This window comes from Mchenga conophoros, linkage group LG13 (assembly GCF_057382185.1).
Source record: "Mchenga conophoros isolate Kocher_MC1m ecotype Shallow Benthic linkage group LG13, M_conophoros_male_GT1.1, whole genome shotgun sequence".
NCBI classification, from domain to species: domain Eukaryota; kingdom Metazoa; phylum Chordata; class Actinopteri; order Cichliformes; family Cichlidae; genus Mchenga; species Mchenga conophoros.
This window is the reverse complement of record NC_140538.1, coordinates 14183749-14199555: the sequence shown is the minus strand read 5'-3', so window position 1 is coordinate 14199555 and position 15807 is coordinate 14183749. Positions and strand designations below refer to the sequence as shown.

The 15807-nt window shown below is 43.9% G+C and overlaps 1 protein-coding gene across 8 annotated transcripts in view; it reads left to right on the top strand.

Annotated features, from left to right (window-relative positions):
- The window catches only part of LOC146560965 (transcription factor COE3), a 67022-nt gene that overhangs the window by 30082 nt on the left and 21133 nt on the right, over positions 1-15807 (top strand). For 4 of the 8 annotated variants that reach the window (XM_085296612.1, XM_085296609.1, XM_085296611.1 and 1 more), the window contains exons 7-8: positions 9063-9144; positions 11146-11263. In XM_085296612.1, coding sequence (XP_085152738.1) covers positions 9063-9144; positions 11146-11263 — 200 coding nt within the window. Of the gene's footprint in view, positions 1-9062; positions 9145-11145; positions 11288-15807 lie in introns of all 8 variants that reach the window. The other 4 variants (XM_085296613.1, XM_085296607.1, XM_085296610.1 and 1 more) reach the window with 1 other exon arrangement.

The following is a 15807-nucleotide window of genomic DNA, read 5'->3' as shown; positions in this document are numbered from 1 at the left end:
TTTCCACATGAAGATAAATATGACTTGAATCGTAATTTCCCTGAAGTAAATATAATACAAATACAACATAATACAGTGTCAGGCCAGGCAGGCTAATAGATTACTAGCGTGTTTTCCATTTGTATGGTAAGTGGTGAACCTAGGTGGTGGTCTGGCGAGTAACAAATTGAATGTTTAATCCATCTCAGTGCAGATTGAGGGTATCAGAAAGATCGGTAGTCGTGCGAGTTCTCTCGTGACTGCTAGTATATTAGATATTTTTACTCTTTAGGGGTTTTAGGAATGTTGTTGGATTAACAAAAGGTGTAAAGTGGTAGATAAATTCAATTTCTTATCTTTTCTGAAGTCATCTGTTATTTTTCAAACGGGTATTTGGATTTGACATGCAGTCTTGCAGTCACTCACTGGTGTAATCTCTGATGTTGGATTGCAATAACACTAGCTCTGTTTGAGTTAAATACTTATACGCTTTTTTATGACTTTCAATTACAGAATTTAATATTGCACTTTATGTGGAGCATTGAATTATTAACTGAAACCTCTCTTACCACTTGACACTCACTATTCAGGCTTCTTCCTTATATGCTATCGAGATCTTTGCGGGGAAACCGTGACAAATATGTGAAAGATACACGCCCTTAATGTTACCAAACATTCTCTGAGTACATATTTAATTCTTTAATAAATGTTTGCTCTGGCATTTTGGAGAAGCTAGATTAGCGTCGACTGCACGGCGTCTCATATAAGTGTGACAAATTGATATTTTTATATAGCTTAATCTGTTTACTATGATGTTTATGCGAGGAATTATTACAAACTAATTAAAGAAATCACTTTGATATAATTAGTCAGATTTCAGGAAGCTCATTAGTAGTAATTTGCATGAAAAATAAGCCCTGTAGTGGTGCTTAGACCCAGCTATCCGATCTGTGTTTTATCTGGTTACACATCAACCCCCATTGTTTGTTGTTTGAGGCTGTCTGAAGTGGCCCACAATATTTTCAGTCATTGCCCTGAGAAGCGGTGGGGTATCTTTCAACAAATTCCTCCCCTAAAGCAAGTCAACCTGTATGTGGAAGCAGACACACGCCTCTGTGTACATAAGGCAGGAGGAGTGAGCGGCAAAACACTGTCTATTTATCTGTCAGGTTCCTGACAAAGAACTGAGCTGACAAGTATGGGTTTCCCTCAGCAGAGCAGGGGGGCTTTATTCACCGTACTTACATGCCCAGTCTATGCCCAGAGACTCATGTTATTTGCAAATCACACTCTTTGAAAATTCACAAACGGGGCGAGACATGCCACGCTATGAGTTTGTCAGCTGCCTTCACAACAGCTAGCTATATCGCTAACAGTGTGCGTTTCGGTAAGGAAGCAGCTTTCTCTTAGCATTTGCCTCGCTGTCACTTTTTCCAACACATGCGTTCCTTGTGTCTTCATGCTTGGGGTCTCTCCTCCCTCAGAGGGTTGCCATCTTCCCTTTGGACTGACAAAACGCCCACGCTGAAATATGAAAAAAAAAAGAGAGGGAGGAAAAAGGAAAAGAGATTCCTGGAATTACATCATTTTCTGCTGAAGCAGTTTCTCCACAAACCTGTGTGCAGATTTCCTCACATTTAAAGGATGATTAAGAAAAAAAAGTTGCCTTAATTTTTTCTTCCTCCTTTAAAAGATACCTGGCCTATCTTAGGCTTTGGGGTTGAAAATGCTGATACAAAAACAGGACCTGTTTATTCTTTATACCCTTTTCCCACCATCGGCGAAATCCTTCCCTAAACATCCGGACAGAGAAGCACTTGTGTGGCGCTGATGTCACAGACCTACCTGGCCTCCCTCTCACAAAAGCTAAGGTATCATTAGCTAGGCCCACACAATGGCCATTCAACCAAGCCACTGTGGTCCTCAGGACTCTGGAACAATGTTATTTTTTGTCTCAGAATTATAAGGACAGAGTTTTGCAGGAAACCTGACAGACAAAACCTTTTAGAGGTAAATGCTCCAGGCGGCTTTTGGGTTTAATCTTTTTCCATTAGCATTTTACCCCCCCCCCCCCCCCCACACACACTCACACACACACACACATACACACCACCACCACCACCTCCACCCCCTCTATGCTCACACACAAAGACCATATTTACAGGGTCAAAAGTAAAGGCTCTGGGTCTCTGGAGACTGCTTTTTCTGTAGATCTTTCCTATATATTTGCAACACTTTTTAGAATTTATTTAGCTAATGGATTTTACTCGGGCTCCTGGGTAGCTCACTAAAATCTTAAATGTGTATTTGTTTGTGGTGAATTGTTTTTTTCTTTTCCATAACAGAATAAGAACACGGATAAATGAATATAACACACCCCTTAACTAAATATCGTGCCAAATTTTACACATGCGCACGAGAATATTAAAAATTATTAAGCCATAAAAGCGGGGGTTTATATAATAGAATTGTTTTTTGTCAACAATGCAACAGCTATGCCATGGGTTCATATGTGCTACCTTTGTGTGTGTGTGTGTTTGGTCTCATGTGTGCGCGTGTGCACATTCACTTACGCTCGTGTGTGCACGTGTGAGTGTGTATGTGTGTGTGACTCCATGTGTGTGATTCATTCCAGGGCAGTTTTAGTCCTTATAAAATATTCATTTTGGTTGTGCAGGGCCCTGTAATTGCCATCTCTCACCCTGAATTATTTATACCTCGCACAGACTGACAAAGCTTTGCCATACGGCCCCAGATGAATCAGAAAGCAGCCATCTCTGCTGCCAACAGCACTGGGCTTTCACACAAATATGGCAGCCACGTCTCTCTGCCTGGCCTCTCTTAATTTGACATTTTCTTTTTCCCCCTGCCTTTGTCCTAGGTGCACAGAAAGGTTACCTGTTAGCTTTAAGCACCGACCCGCTCTCTGTCTTTCTATCTTTATACCCCCCACCACCTACATGACAGTCCACAGTGGGTGTTTTTTTTTAAACTCTTCTGAGAATGCGTTAATGTGGTGCCGATGTCGCAGCCTCATGTTTCATGATGGCTTACCAGTTTTGACAGCCACTTTAGATGTATGTATTATACATTAGTAATAATACAATGCCGAAATACACTTGCATACATTTGAGCATGCATGGGCAGACAGCAAAACCACTGACTCACTGACCTATATGTTACACACAAACAAACGCTCATATACATACGCATGCAAATTAGCCCCTGCTGGCCTGCTGGGTCCAGCAAGGCTTTCTGTAAATGGTCAAAGCCCCCCTGCCGGCCTTGCCTGTACAGATGTGTTCCTCTCCGTCTTGCCTGGGTCTGATCACTCCAAGGTGCCACAGGAGAGAGACGGCGGCGGTGTATGGCTCTCATTGTAAACCCGCTCTGGGGCCTTCCAGAACCCCACGTCCAACACCCTAAATACTACTATTCACCCTGGCCAGTTACTCCAACATATGCTTATCTTCCATCTCACTAGTGCAGGGAGGTGCTGACTGGTATTTCCTCAAGGCCTCAAGCTCCAACGCTGACCAGTAATCAAAGCACCATATTTCTCCTCCTGCAGAAAAATAACCTGGAGATACCTCTATGCCGTCCAGCTGGTGAGCAGAGTAAATATTCCTCAGGGCTGTATTGTGGATGTACGTGATTATTTTTGTAATGTCAGCCACCTCATGAGGAACACTCAGACTGTCACGGTCATTATCAGTAATCATCATCACATTTCTGTGGTGCTTATGATTAAGTAAAATCTAGGAGTTCCAGTTTGGATGTAGATGATGCCGGCACTATAGCAGCAACCAGTGTTTTATTCGTTTTTACAACAGGGCCGTGCAAGACAAAACAACGCAGAATTATTTATGTTTTGTGTCTTATTATATTGTGTTCAAAGTCCTAGTAGAGAAAAAGCTGTATTCAGAGTAAAACAAAGAACAGCGTGCAACAGTACACAGCCTCAGCAGTATCTTGATGTGAGGGGATGGGAGAGGCAGAGAGAAAGCTTGGGGCTAAACATGCAGTATGTGGCGGGCTGGAGCTAAAAGCTGCATAAAGCACACAGCCTTAGTCCACTGTTAGCAAGTGATGGATAGTTAGCAGGAGCTTCGAGTCTTCGTCTAATCTGTTACAGTAAACCTGTGCCAAAGCCTGAAGGGAATCAGTGGGGGCTGGCTAGGAGTGGGTTTGACGTGAAACCATTTGTGAAGACGAGCGATTCTCTTAAGTAAGAAACTAACAGTGTCCAGTGAGGGAGAGGGATAGTTAGAGAGCGAGAGAGACAGGAGGTGAGGAGAATGAGTGAGAGTGCGAGAGAGGGAGAGAAGGAGGAAGAGATACAATAATGAGTCCTGTAGCCATGGAGTAAATGAAGAGGGATTGACAGAGTGAGGGATCCTCAAGTGAAATAATGTCAATGCCACTCTGCCCATTAGAGAGAAAGGGGGATGGTGGAGGAGAGGGTAAAGAGGGATGAATGGAGGGACACAGCTACATCTTACGGTGCAGAGGAAGCACATAAATTATTTGTGACACCCTCACAACACACATACCACCAACAAAAATATGAAATATGAAACAACAAAATGAACTGACAATAGCAGCAGGAAAAAATAAAGAAATGAAAACAAAAAAGGCCTTGGAAATACCCAATAAATTCTTTGAGACACGTTGTTGGGATATTTGATGCCGAACAATAATAATCACAGTGACATCTGCCTTGCTGCTCTCGGAGGAGACGGGCAGAGCCCGTGAGTGGAAGGGGTTAATCTTCCAAACCCAATAAGGTTGGATAGTGAGGCACTTGTTCCCCGATAAAGAAGTGATAGGATCTGTGGGTCTGGTCCCTTGGCGCTTGTACAGGGGTAGAGCAAATATTGTTAATGTGCTGTGGTTTACTTCAGCTAAGGCGAGAAAAACAGCTCTGCTTGACGAGAGAAGACAGTGGCAAACATGAATACGACGGGAATGGCCACGGAGCTCAGTTCACCCTCCCAGGGACTTAACTGGCACATATATCCAAGCCCACTCAGTTGCATAAATAAGTGTTCGGGAAGATTAAGATCTATAAGTGTCTCTATTTCTCGTTTTACCTGCTCCGCCTTGTCACAACAGGGATCTGAATGCAGTTCAGTGAAGTGCCTAATAACTGGAGCAGTAGGTAGGGAAGGCAGGAGGCTTGACATTAAGACCCTGGCGTTTTGGAAATCCGATACGCTATTGACCCGTGTACTACTATCTCAGCGTAGAGATCTGGTGTCAGCAGATTGTAGTCTGGTGTTGGGAACCGTTTTCTTACAGGGCTCCTGTAACAGGGGCCCATTGAGTCTGGGAGGCAGCTGGGGCCTGATGGGCTGGAGCTGGGTGGTGATCGATACTCACCGCCCTGCAACGGATGACCTCACTGTCATGGCTGCCGGCTGTGGACACTGCATGCTAGTCATTAGTGCCGGGGCACCAATCAGGAGCTTAGAGTTGTCAATACCTGACTCTTACAGAAACCATGGCCATCTGTCAGTGTATTGTGTAGCAGCCTAAGTAAATATGGGCAAGCTCTTTTGAACAATAAGAACAAGGTGTACTATTAGAGAACGGAAAATATATCCTCATGTAAGCAACTAAAGAAACTGGTGGGTGAAAACACGTTTTAAAAAAAGCTGACTTTTTTTTGTAAGTCATAAAAAAATCCGAAAAAGAAATGGATGAAAAAAATGTGAATGAAATTGACAGGACAGCGAGCCTCCACTGTCGATAGAGCCTTCTTAATAATATAACATTATCCTTATTTGCCCTCTTCACTCAAATCAAAGGAATGGACATTTATGCATGAGTGACATCAACCCGGCAATTAAGTTGGTCATTTAAACGAGAGAGGGCCTTCCTCACCTCGCCTGTTTGTTTTTTTCCCCCCTCTCCCTCTCTTCTTTTTTTCCTATTCCTCTTCTGTTTGATGATGGGAGAGGGTGAGCTAGAATTAGGGCGATGGGTCTTCCTTTGAGTGTCAGCCTAAAATGATCAGAGTAAAGATAAGAGGGTCTAGCAGCCCTCAAATCAGTCAAAGTGCCAAAGTCGGCCTTTTTCTCCTCAATTACCGGGTCTGTGAAGCCAGGGAGTGGAAGGCGCAGAGCCTGCTGCATTACTAAAGAGACAATCTATTTCCCCTTTGACCAGAGGGAGAGAAATCATTATGGCATGATTAGTAGCTTCAGCAGTGGGCGAGCATGGAGGTACTACAGGAGAATCGTATTAATTGCCTTAGACCAAGGCATGAGCAGGATTGTTTTAATGTTGATTTGTGGACCTGTATGACTAGCTGTCGGAGATAAAAGCTGATGTCAGGTCTTAGTTATACTGGCAGACTTCGAGCATGCAGACAGAGAGGGTTGATGTCAGAATGAGCTTCTGTGGCTACACTGAAAGTCTTTCTCTATATGCCTGTCAATGTCTTCCTCTTTGTCTTCCTTCACACTTCGCAGTTTTCCTCTACGCCTCCCTCTTTCCTTCCCTCTACTCCTCTCTTTCTCTCAGATGGACTACACCCCAGCCCACCCCACCCCTTCCCATACACCCTTTCTCTCTCTCGCTCTCCTCCAACTGATAGCTGCCTTGGCCGATTATTTCATCCAGTGCGGTCCACTGAGAGCCTCCTCTCCCGGCTTTGGAAGAGCTTTAATTAGCCATGTTAATATCCCCTTCATTGGCCTTAATATCACTCAACACCTTCCTCCATCTCAGCGGCCACCAGGGTCCCCCTGTCCTGTCAGAACAGCTGATTATTGAGAAGGATAGCTTTAATCAAACCTAATTGCAGTTCATTCTTTCTCTCTATCCCCCTTTGCCCTCCATTGCCAACATCTAATGGCAGCGACGACTTGATATCCCATTAAAAAACAATTAAACAACCTCCTTTTGTCTCTGTGCGTGCCAAAACACCAGCACAAACTTCTGTAGATATTTAAGAAGTAAAAGAGAGAGAGAGGGGCCTTGTCTTAATTGCTCTCCTTTTCACCAAGGACCAATTTGCACTGTGCTCATGGAGAATCTTAACCAACTCAAATGTAATGGATGCTATAGCGCTGCCACTGCTGTGGACTATGAAAATTAAGCTTATCTTTTTAGGAGAGAAATTGTGCTTAATTGCCTTCATAACAGTAAACATAAAGGAGCTACTTTATGATAGCGTGGGCACTCAATTTCTTGTGTTTATTGTTTCTTAACTTTTGGTTTTGCTGTAGTGGGAACAGTATGTAAAAGCATTAAAGTATCCCAGAAAAGAGACAAGACTAACTCTGAAAGTAATGTGTTTCTTTTATGAAGTCAATGCATTGCTTGGGAAATATATTCTATCTCTTGCTTTGACATAAATTGTTTACCAACCGGTGATGGATGTACGTGCGCATGCCTGCACGCACATATGCATGTAGATGTGTGCACACGCGCACACAAATATGCACCACCCGCCTTGCCCAATCTATATGAGAGGCGACAGACAAATAAAAGTCGTATTTCAGGTCTGCTTTCCGCAGATGTCTGCTGCTCTACATTATGGCTCTTTGGGGAAATAAAAACAGGGTCAGGGAATTAGAGTACATAATGGTCATTTTGATGATCAGCCAACAGATGCAACCCGAAAACACAGTGAACACAATCAAGCGAAATGCACTAATGACAAGTCAGGTTTTTTATGGCCTCACCACACACCGACAGGCAATCAGCATTCTGGCATGGGTTAAAACGTCTTTTATTGATGTCCAAGCCAAAGCTTCTTGGATGTGGAGTGAAAATATTTTCTCACCTCTCCTCTCCCTCCTGGGCCCTCCGCGAAGCACAAGGTATAGGAGTCTATCGAAGAACGCTTCTAAATGACCAGTGCATGTGTTAATGTGGCCGGGGTTAGAAGGGTCATTTCAGACTCTGATTTATGGCTTGGCCAGGATCCCACTGGGCGAACGAGAAGTCTTAAGTGTTGTGAAAGCGTCCTCGCAGGCCACACAAGCCACTGTATTTAGCTGAATGAAATGTCCGTGCAATCTATGGTGCAATCTATGGTAATCCAATGAGCTGCTGCAATTCTGTGAGTCAAGTTAGTATTACAATGAAAACCGCAGTATTGCATATAGTAATGCTAGTGCAATGTGATGAAAAATAAATATCACAGCACTGTATTTATAAAGAATCGGAGAAAGCAAAGGCGCAATCAGTCATGATTCTGTGGGGAGAATTTGCAAAAACAACAAGTCGATTTCATTGTTTATTCTGTGTGGTTGTGTGGGATTTTACACAATGGGCTACATCTGAGATAATTTCTCTTATTGGTCTTGTTTTTAGTTTTCCTCTCTTTAACTATTTGATGTCTGTAAAGCCTCATCTGATATAGAACTCTCAGTACGAGGGCTTATCAATAAATTCAGCAAGACCTGAGAAGGCGGCTTACAAACTAAGCAAGCCCAGATCTCACTCAGACGTGACATTTGTTCAGAGACGATTAGCCAGGTTGTAATTTGTGGCATAATTGCCTCACCCACCCACAAGAACATGGGTGTGTGTATGCGTTATGTGTGTGTATGTGTGTCTGTCTGTGCGCGTGTGTGTGTGTGTGGCATACGGTGGTCCCAGGAGTGTCCGCCTAATTGCCTGACAGGACTATAAGTTTTGTGGCGCGCTCTCACCTTGTTAGGTCCTTTATCCCTGATGCTCTTCAAACAAGACCTGGTCACAGGTGGGCCTCATTTGCTTCCCTATTGAACAGGAGAACTTTAATTGCACAGGGGGTGTCCTGGGATTAAAGCGGTGGGTGGAATATCAAGTGACTTCCTATATGTTAGTGGCAGATGGGAGTTGGGAAAGACCCGTGAACTCAGGTGAGAGGATGAGATCACAAACAGCTCTAGATTTTGAAAGAATAATAAAGAGTGCGACTTCTCAAACCGAGATACCGTGATGCTCACACGGTGAATGAATGAATGTGGAAAATGGGTGTGCTTGAGAAATCCTGTTGAAATATTCTGTCACCTCGCCAGCTAAAATTCCAGCTTCAAAAGTATAATTAATATTTTTGCTTTTTCTTTTCTGCTCTCTCACAGATTCTTCCTAAAGTTCTTTCTCAAGTGCAATCAGAACTGTCTGAAGAATGCAGGGAATCCACGAGACATGCGCAGATTCCAGGTGACTGAAATCTATTTCACACATATGCTCTATTTCTGTCCCTGTCTTTCACTGTCTCGCTCTCTTTTTGCAGACACGCACGCTCTCACACACACAGGTGTGCAAATGCACAGCCACAGCTGCTCCACTATACTAAGTCACACTGACACAGATTCACATATGAATACATTTTTATTATTGGCACTGAAGGAGGCAAAAACCAGGCAAAGAGAGAGAGAGAGGGATTTTGTGTCCTGTGTGCTCTTGGACAGAATATTTATTAGGGAATACCATCTGACACAAATAAGGATATAGGATTTAAGAGTGCCATCAATTGTGTCCCTGACAGCTTTCTGAGCCTCTGCACAGAGGGGAGGACGATCCAACCAAATGTAACAACAGTGTTAACTCACGAACTGTCTGGCAGCGGAAACGCATACCTTCTTGCACACGCATATCTGCAAGCACGCCCACAGGCAGACACACACACATAGACATATAGATAGATAGATGGGATACACGCTAGGAACCCTTGCATATATGTTTATCCACATATGCATGTACTTTATGTCAAAACCATGCTTTTAAAAAAAATAAGAAAACATTATTGTAAGCTAACAAAATACTGCCAGTTAAAATACATTTTTACCATCTCTTAACTCAGTCTTATCTAAAGTGTCAAATAGTTAAGCCTTCAAATGATTGACTCCCTGTTGTTCCATTTGTCTACCTATCCTACTCAGCAGCCCACATCACCACAAGCAGCCCACTAGGTCAAGGTGAGACAGTGAGAGTTTAGTGTGATTTGTCCTATCAGGGTAACGACAGCCTACAGGAGGGCGGCCGTCACTGGCAGCACTGTTTTGTGATAGACACATAAGCCAGCATCCTCCAGGAGGAAGCCCAGATATGAAACAGACAAGACAGGGTGTCCCCTCCTGATGTCACTACCATCAGACCTCCCCTGCCTCTTCAAATCTTCCCTCAGGCTGAATGTGGACTGATGCGTGACAGCCACCAAGGGCTTTCACCTCTCACTCCTATATGTCAAAAGGAATGCAAGAACTTTTTGCATCACTCTTTTTGTGTAACTATATTATTTTCCCAAAACAGAAGATGTTTTTACTTTTTATTATCATCGATTGCCTTTATTCCAGCAGTTAGTATGTCATTTGCCCTAAATAGATTTCCCAGATGTGCCACCGTAGGTGTTTCTCTGGCTAAAGTTGTGTATTCTGCATGCCTTCCACTCTTCTTATTACCCCAAAACCAGCTGGAGGCCAGAAAGGGCCCAATCCATCATCCTCAGCTTGGCCCAGCTCTGAACCTGCTCACAAGAATGGAGCTCTTTCACTTCCCCTTCTCTCCCCTCCTCTCCCTATACCCCCACCTACCCCAAACCAACCAAAAAAAGCACCCCCCTAAATTCCACTGCTACACCGAGGTCACTTACCGGCGAAGCAAACCTGAGAGGGGCTCTCTGTTTCCGGCTCAAAAACACTTTGGCCATTCACATGTGGCTCACTGTTTGGAATGTGGTAGCCAAAAAAACAACAACAAAAATAAGCATTATGAAATATGGAGTATGGCTTGGAATTTGATCCTAGTAAAATGTTTGCTGAGAGATGGGATAGAGCACTGTTCAGTTGCTAATGACTCCAGTAATATTTTAAAAGGGAGGCCTTCCATCCTCAAAGAGATGGACAAGCTGATCAATAATACCGAGCTTCGCCTATGATGACAGTTGGTAGAGTGGGTAAACGGAAATGGTATTTTAGTGATTGAAATGTCAATTAGCTGTACACAAATGCACGACAGTAAAAAGAAAAAAGGAAATGGCAGGGAGGGGAGGTTGATGTAATGTGATCTGTCCAAAGAGGACAACCAATTCATGAGCTTTAGCACCTGGACACAACAAACTATTCATACATCCCTCAGAATGTCCCTAAACCTTTACCAAAATGTACTATTATCACCTTCAAACTTGCTCAATGACATGTTTTGCTTTAATTCCTCTCGCAGGTTGTCGTATCGACGACCGTCAATGTGGACGGCCATGTCTTGGCTGTCTCTGACAACATGTTTGTACACAACAATTCCAAGCATGGGCGAAGGGCTCGCAGACTCGACCCTTCAGAAGGTACGCCTCCTTATCTGGAGAATGGTAGGCACATTTTTACATCTTATAATTTGCTACGCTCCTTTTTCTCATAGTTTCTTTCAGACATCCTCCCATTTTTTTCCTCCCAGATCACACACCTAGTTGCTTCTAGTTGCTTAGAAGCTTTCGTTCCTCCATCACTTTCATTTTTTTTCACTTTTTAAGTTGCTTTTGGCCTCACTCATACCTGCTGTTATGTCTTGATTGGAAGCAACATGCATTAGTCAGTGTTTATCATTTCAGTATCGCCAGCGAAGATGATAATACTCGGACTAATTCACTCTTTTAAAATGTTATACTACTTCCAGTCTCCTTATGCACCTACATTTGTCTTAAAAGCCAATGTGAAACATGATCAAATTGCTGAAGAATTTGGCTGTGAGGTCAATTTCCTGCCACTGGGTTCTGCAGTTTTAGCTGTGAGAGAACTGAAACAGGGGGAGGAAGGAGAAAGACAGAAAAGAGGGGGGAGGTAAGGGGGGTTGCTTGTGTGTGTGTGTGTGTGTGTGTGTGTGTGTGTGTGTGTGTGTGTGTGTGTGTGTGAAACAGAGAGAAAGAGAGAGAAGGAGAGAAGGGGTGTGGGGGGTGGCCTATGAGAAAAACAGAACTTACTGTTTTTCTTCCAACTGATTCCATATGATAGACTGATTGCCTTCTCAGCCAAAAGAGAGAAAAGTAGGACCACCAAACCATGGGAAATCCAAAAAGTAAAATGCACTAAACATAACCTTCTGACCCTTGTGGCCTCCGCTTGCAGATGGGAGCACACACAGCTGAAAGACTGCAAGGAAAAGAAAGAAAGAAAAGTTAACTGACTTAGCCCAATTGTGCAAATTGCTTATTTTCAGATTTCAAGGGCCAATTATGGCTGGGCAAACAGTTTATATACACCACTGACTAAAACAAGCTTCTCTACACATTAATGGGCATTAATGGTTCTATCACCAAAAGCAAATGTAATGTTTAATACAACAACGACTAATACAAAAAAAAAAGAAAAAAAAAAAGACCAGACAATTAATATATCTCAGTGCTCTCCAGTCCTAGTGGGGGAAAAGCTAATCTATTTGTTTTTGTCTTTATTAATGACTCCTCTACTGGAGAACAAAATCAAATAATTAAAGTCCTGCCCGGAGCACCAAAGTCATTATGTTCGCTGACGTTCTGTTTGTGTGTTTCACGTTTATGACACGATAGGTGTGGATCGCCTAGCAACCAGTTTCTTAATGAGGAGAGCAATTAAAGAGGTTGAGCCCTCGCCTCCATGTTCCCCCGCTCCCATGGGACCCCCTGCGTTGTGTGTGTGTGTGCGTGTGTGCACGCTCGTGTTCTTTACAGGTTACCCTAACCCATCCTTTTTTATTCTACCCTTCACCACACTCTTCAAAGCAGCAGAGTGACGCCCCGTAAAGCAAGAAAAGAAGCCATTGTCAACCGCCCAGTTGAACATGTCTTTGTCTAATAACTTTAATACACCTTCCCTCTGCTTAACTGTGTGTGCTCACACAAGTTGAGATTTGTTTTTTCTCTTTTTTCCCCCCTCCCTCCCTCTTAGGCTCGGCTCCATAACAAACTAATTTAACATGCATCAACTGCGATTGCTCACTTTGTTTGCGTCACCTTTAACAAACAGAAATGTGACACATGAGAAAAGGAGAGCCGGTCATAAAATGTAATTCCAGCCATGTCCTCCACACTGCTTTGACAACTAGCAGGCAGACAGCATGCTTTAAATTAGCAACACATTCTTCCTTGGGAGTTCACTGGGCGAGAAGCCTTAGATATGTGACTGGCTGACTGACTGTGTGGCTGAAACACAGAGGCATCCTTCCTCTCGGCTCACACCGCACTTGCACGACTGCCTCGCATTGATCAAGAAGTGCTGCCCCCTGTTGGCACAGAGGGGCCACAGCCTGTGGATGACAGACTGAATCTCGCCATGTGACATTTTTGTTCACTTGTGTGTACTGTCACACAACAAGCATATTATGCATTCAGACATGGATGTTCTTTGTGGCTGCCTGTCACTCAAACATGTATAGATTCAGGCTCAAAGGTGCATAAACATGCTCACAAATAGCTGAGTCTTTCACACAGAGCACCCCCCCCCCCCCACACACACACACAGACACACACGAACAACCAGCACTGACACACACAGAATTTCTCTCTCTCTTTCTCACTTACTCAGACACACTCGCGCACACACACGTTCCTTAGCTCAGTTCCACCATTATAGAGCCCCAGACAATATAGGAGACTCAGCATAGAGCCTGCAGCGCCTGCCTCATTTGCATGCCAAGTGGCTGTAATGCTGTTAGGGTTTATGCAATAAAGACAAGTGAATCCAGACTGCTGGGCCTAAGAGGAAGAAAGAGAAGGAGAAAAGAAGGGGGGAAAAAGGAGAGGAGGAAAGGAGAAAGAGAAGGAGAGAGTATGAGAGAGAGAGGCTGAGAGTGAGCGAGAGAGAAAGAGAGAGAGAGAGAGTCAAAGGGAACAGATGGCCCAGGGAGAGGTAAAAGGTATAATCCCATCAGCTGCACTATCAACCGACCATCTGGACATCCCACAGCACAATTACAACACATTTCAGCAGGCAGAACAAAGGACGGCTTCACGGGGCCACATCAGACCTGTTTGAGTGTCACAATACTAGAGCTAGGACCTCCTCCGCTCAGATCTTGGATCCGTTTTGACGTCCTCCGCGGCTAACCCTAACCAGAAACGACAAAGATTAGAGCAGATCCCAGATCAGCACCCCGCGATCAATTCACAGCGAAGGCGATCTTGGAAAAAAAAAAGTCAAGCAAACAAACAAAAATGGACAAGGGTAACGTTTTAGCAAACAGAGAGAGAGAGACAAAAGAGCCCCCAAAACAAGCCATGACATATGAATTCAAATTCAGTGAATTTCCTCAGCTGTAGCCCAAAGTTTGCAAAAGACTTAGTGGTGCAACACTCAGAGCGGCAGGGCGGCTCTTTGCATCCTCATCCGTCCACTCCTCATGATGCCTATCATCTGCTGAGGGGGCATTGTGCGTGTCTGTCATCAGATCGCCTGCGCTGACTGTGTAATCCACTTCGCCACGGTCCCCATTCAGCACATGCTTCCCTCTCTGTCTGTGCATTGAGACATATGCAAATTTTTAGGCAGAAGGGTGGACGGCTTAGGGCCTCAGTCGCTGCCTCACCATGGGTCCTTCTGCGTGTGGGAGGGGGCACTGGGATTTCCGAGGTAGTGCGTCTGCGTGTGTGTGGTTTTGTGTGCGTGCGTGCGTGCGTGATTGTGTGTGCGTGTCGCAGGTTCCAGGCTGCAGCTGCCCCCCAACAGTCACCGTCACCATCAGGCCCTCTTCTTGCCTCCTCCTCCTTCCTGCCCCCCTCGCTCTCTCATCCCCAAAGTCAATTTGTTTACAGTAATTTTGAAGGGTGAATTATTTGCTGTAATCGTCCGCACTGATGAAGGTCAGGCCCTTAGAGGGGGCCCAGCATGCCCATAGAGGGTTGGTCCTCTTTCAGACGCTCTGCTTCGCAATTAAGGAAAGCAAATGTCACTCCTCCAGGCCTCACAAATGAAAATCTGTACGAGGTGATTAGCATGAAGTCAACAGCGCCTGTTAAAGTCAGATTCCCTGTAGTACCAATGTGTGTGTGTGCACTTTATGGGCACGGAGAGAGAGCAAACATGACCTGAACAGACCCAACAGCAAGGCAAACAAAGGGAGATGTCTTGTCTGAGGTGATCCATACAACAATGGCTGACTGTGATTTACTTACTGGATGGAAAGGATAATAGAGGTTTAGAAGTGAGCTTGTAAAGGGGAGAGAAAAAAAAGGAACTTGCAAAATAGTTGCTCGTATTTTGAGGAAAAGGGAAAACATGCACAATTCATAGTGTGTTAAAAGATATTGATGGAAATAGATTAAATTTGATATTGCTATTTTATGGCTAGCTGTCATGCTATTTCTGTTGTAAACACAGTGTTGTGCTGAGCACCATATTAAGGTAATGCATCAAATGACAGTGAATGTGAGGCACCAGATCACTCAAATTAGATTATAATAACAACCCAGACTGTTGATGAATGGCAGAGCTACGTAGCAGAAGTCATGCCAGATGAAAAGCATTGTAATAAACAATATGAAATGGATTGAATCGATCACAAAAAGAGAGAAAAAAAAAACACAATCTGAATAATTCATGAGTGCATTTCACGTTATGAAACCTGAAACTACGCTCACCGCCTGCACTGTACTGCACATGAAGAACAAAGGTAATGAAATAACATGAACCAGCAAAGCTTTAGCTTGTCATTTCCACTTTAACAGCCTGTATTCTTGACTCATTTAAGATGTGTTCAACTTTGAAATTTTACTGTACATGCGGGTGCATGCTTAATCAATTCTGATAGCTACATTTGCCCTGACACATAATTTGCTCCATCAAATCATTTTCCTGGTGAGCCTGGCGTTTAGCCTTTGTGAAGTGGACCATTTGAAGGGTCTGCTTAACTACATCACTC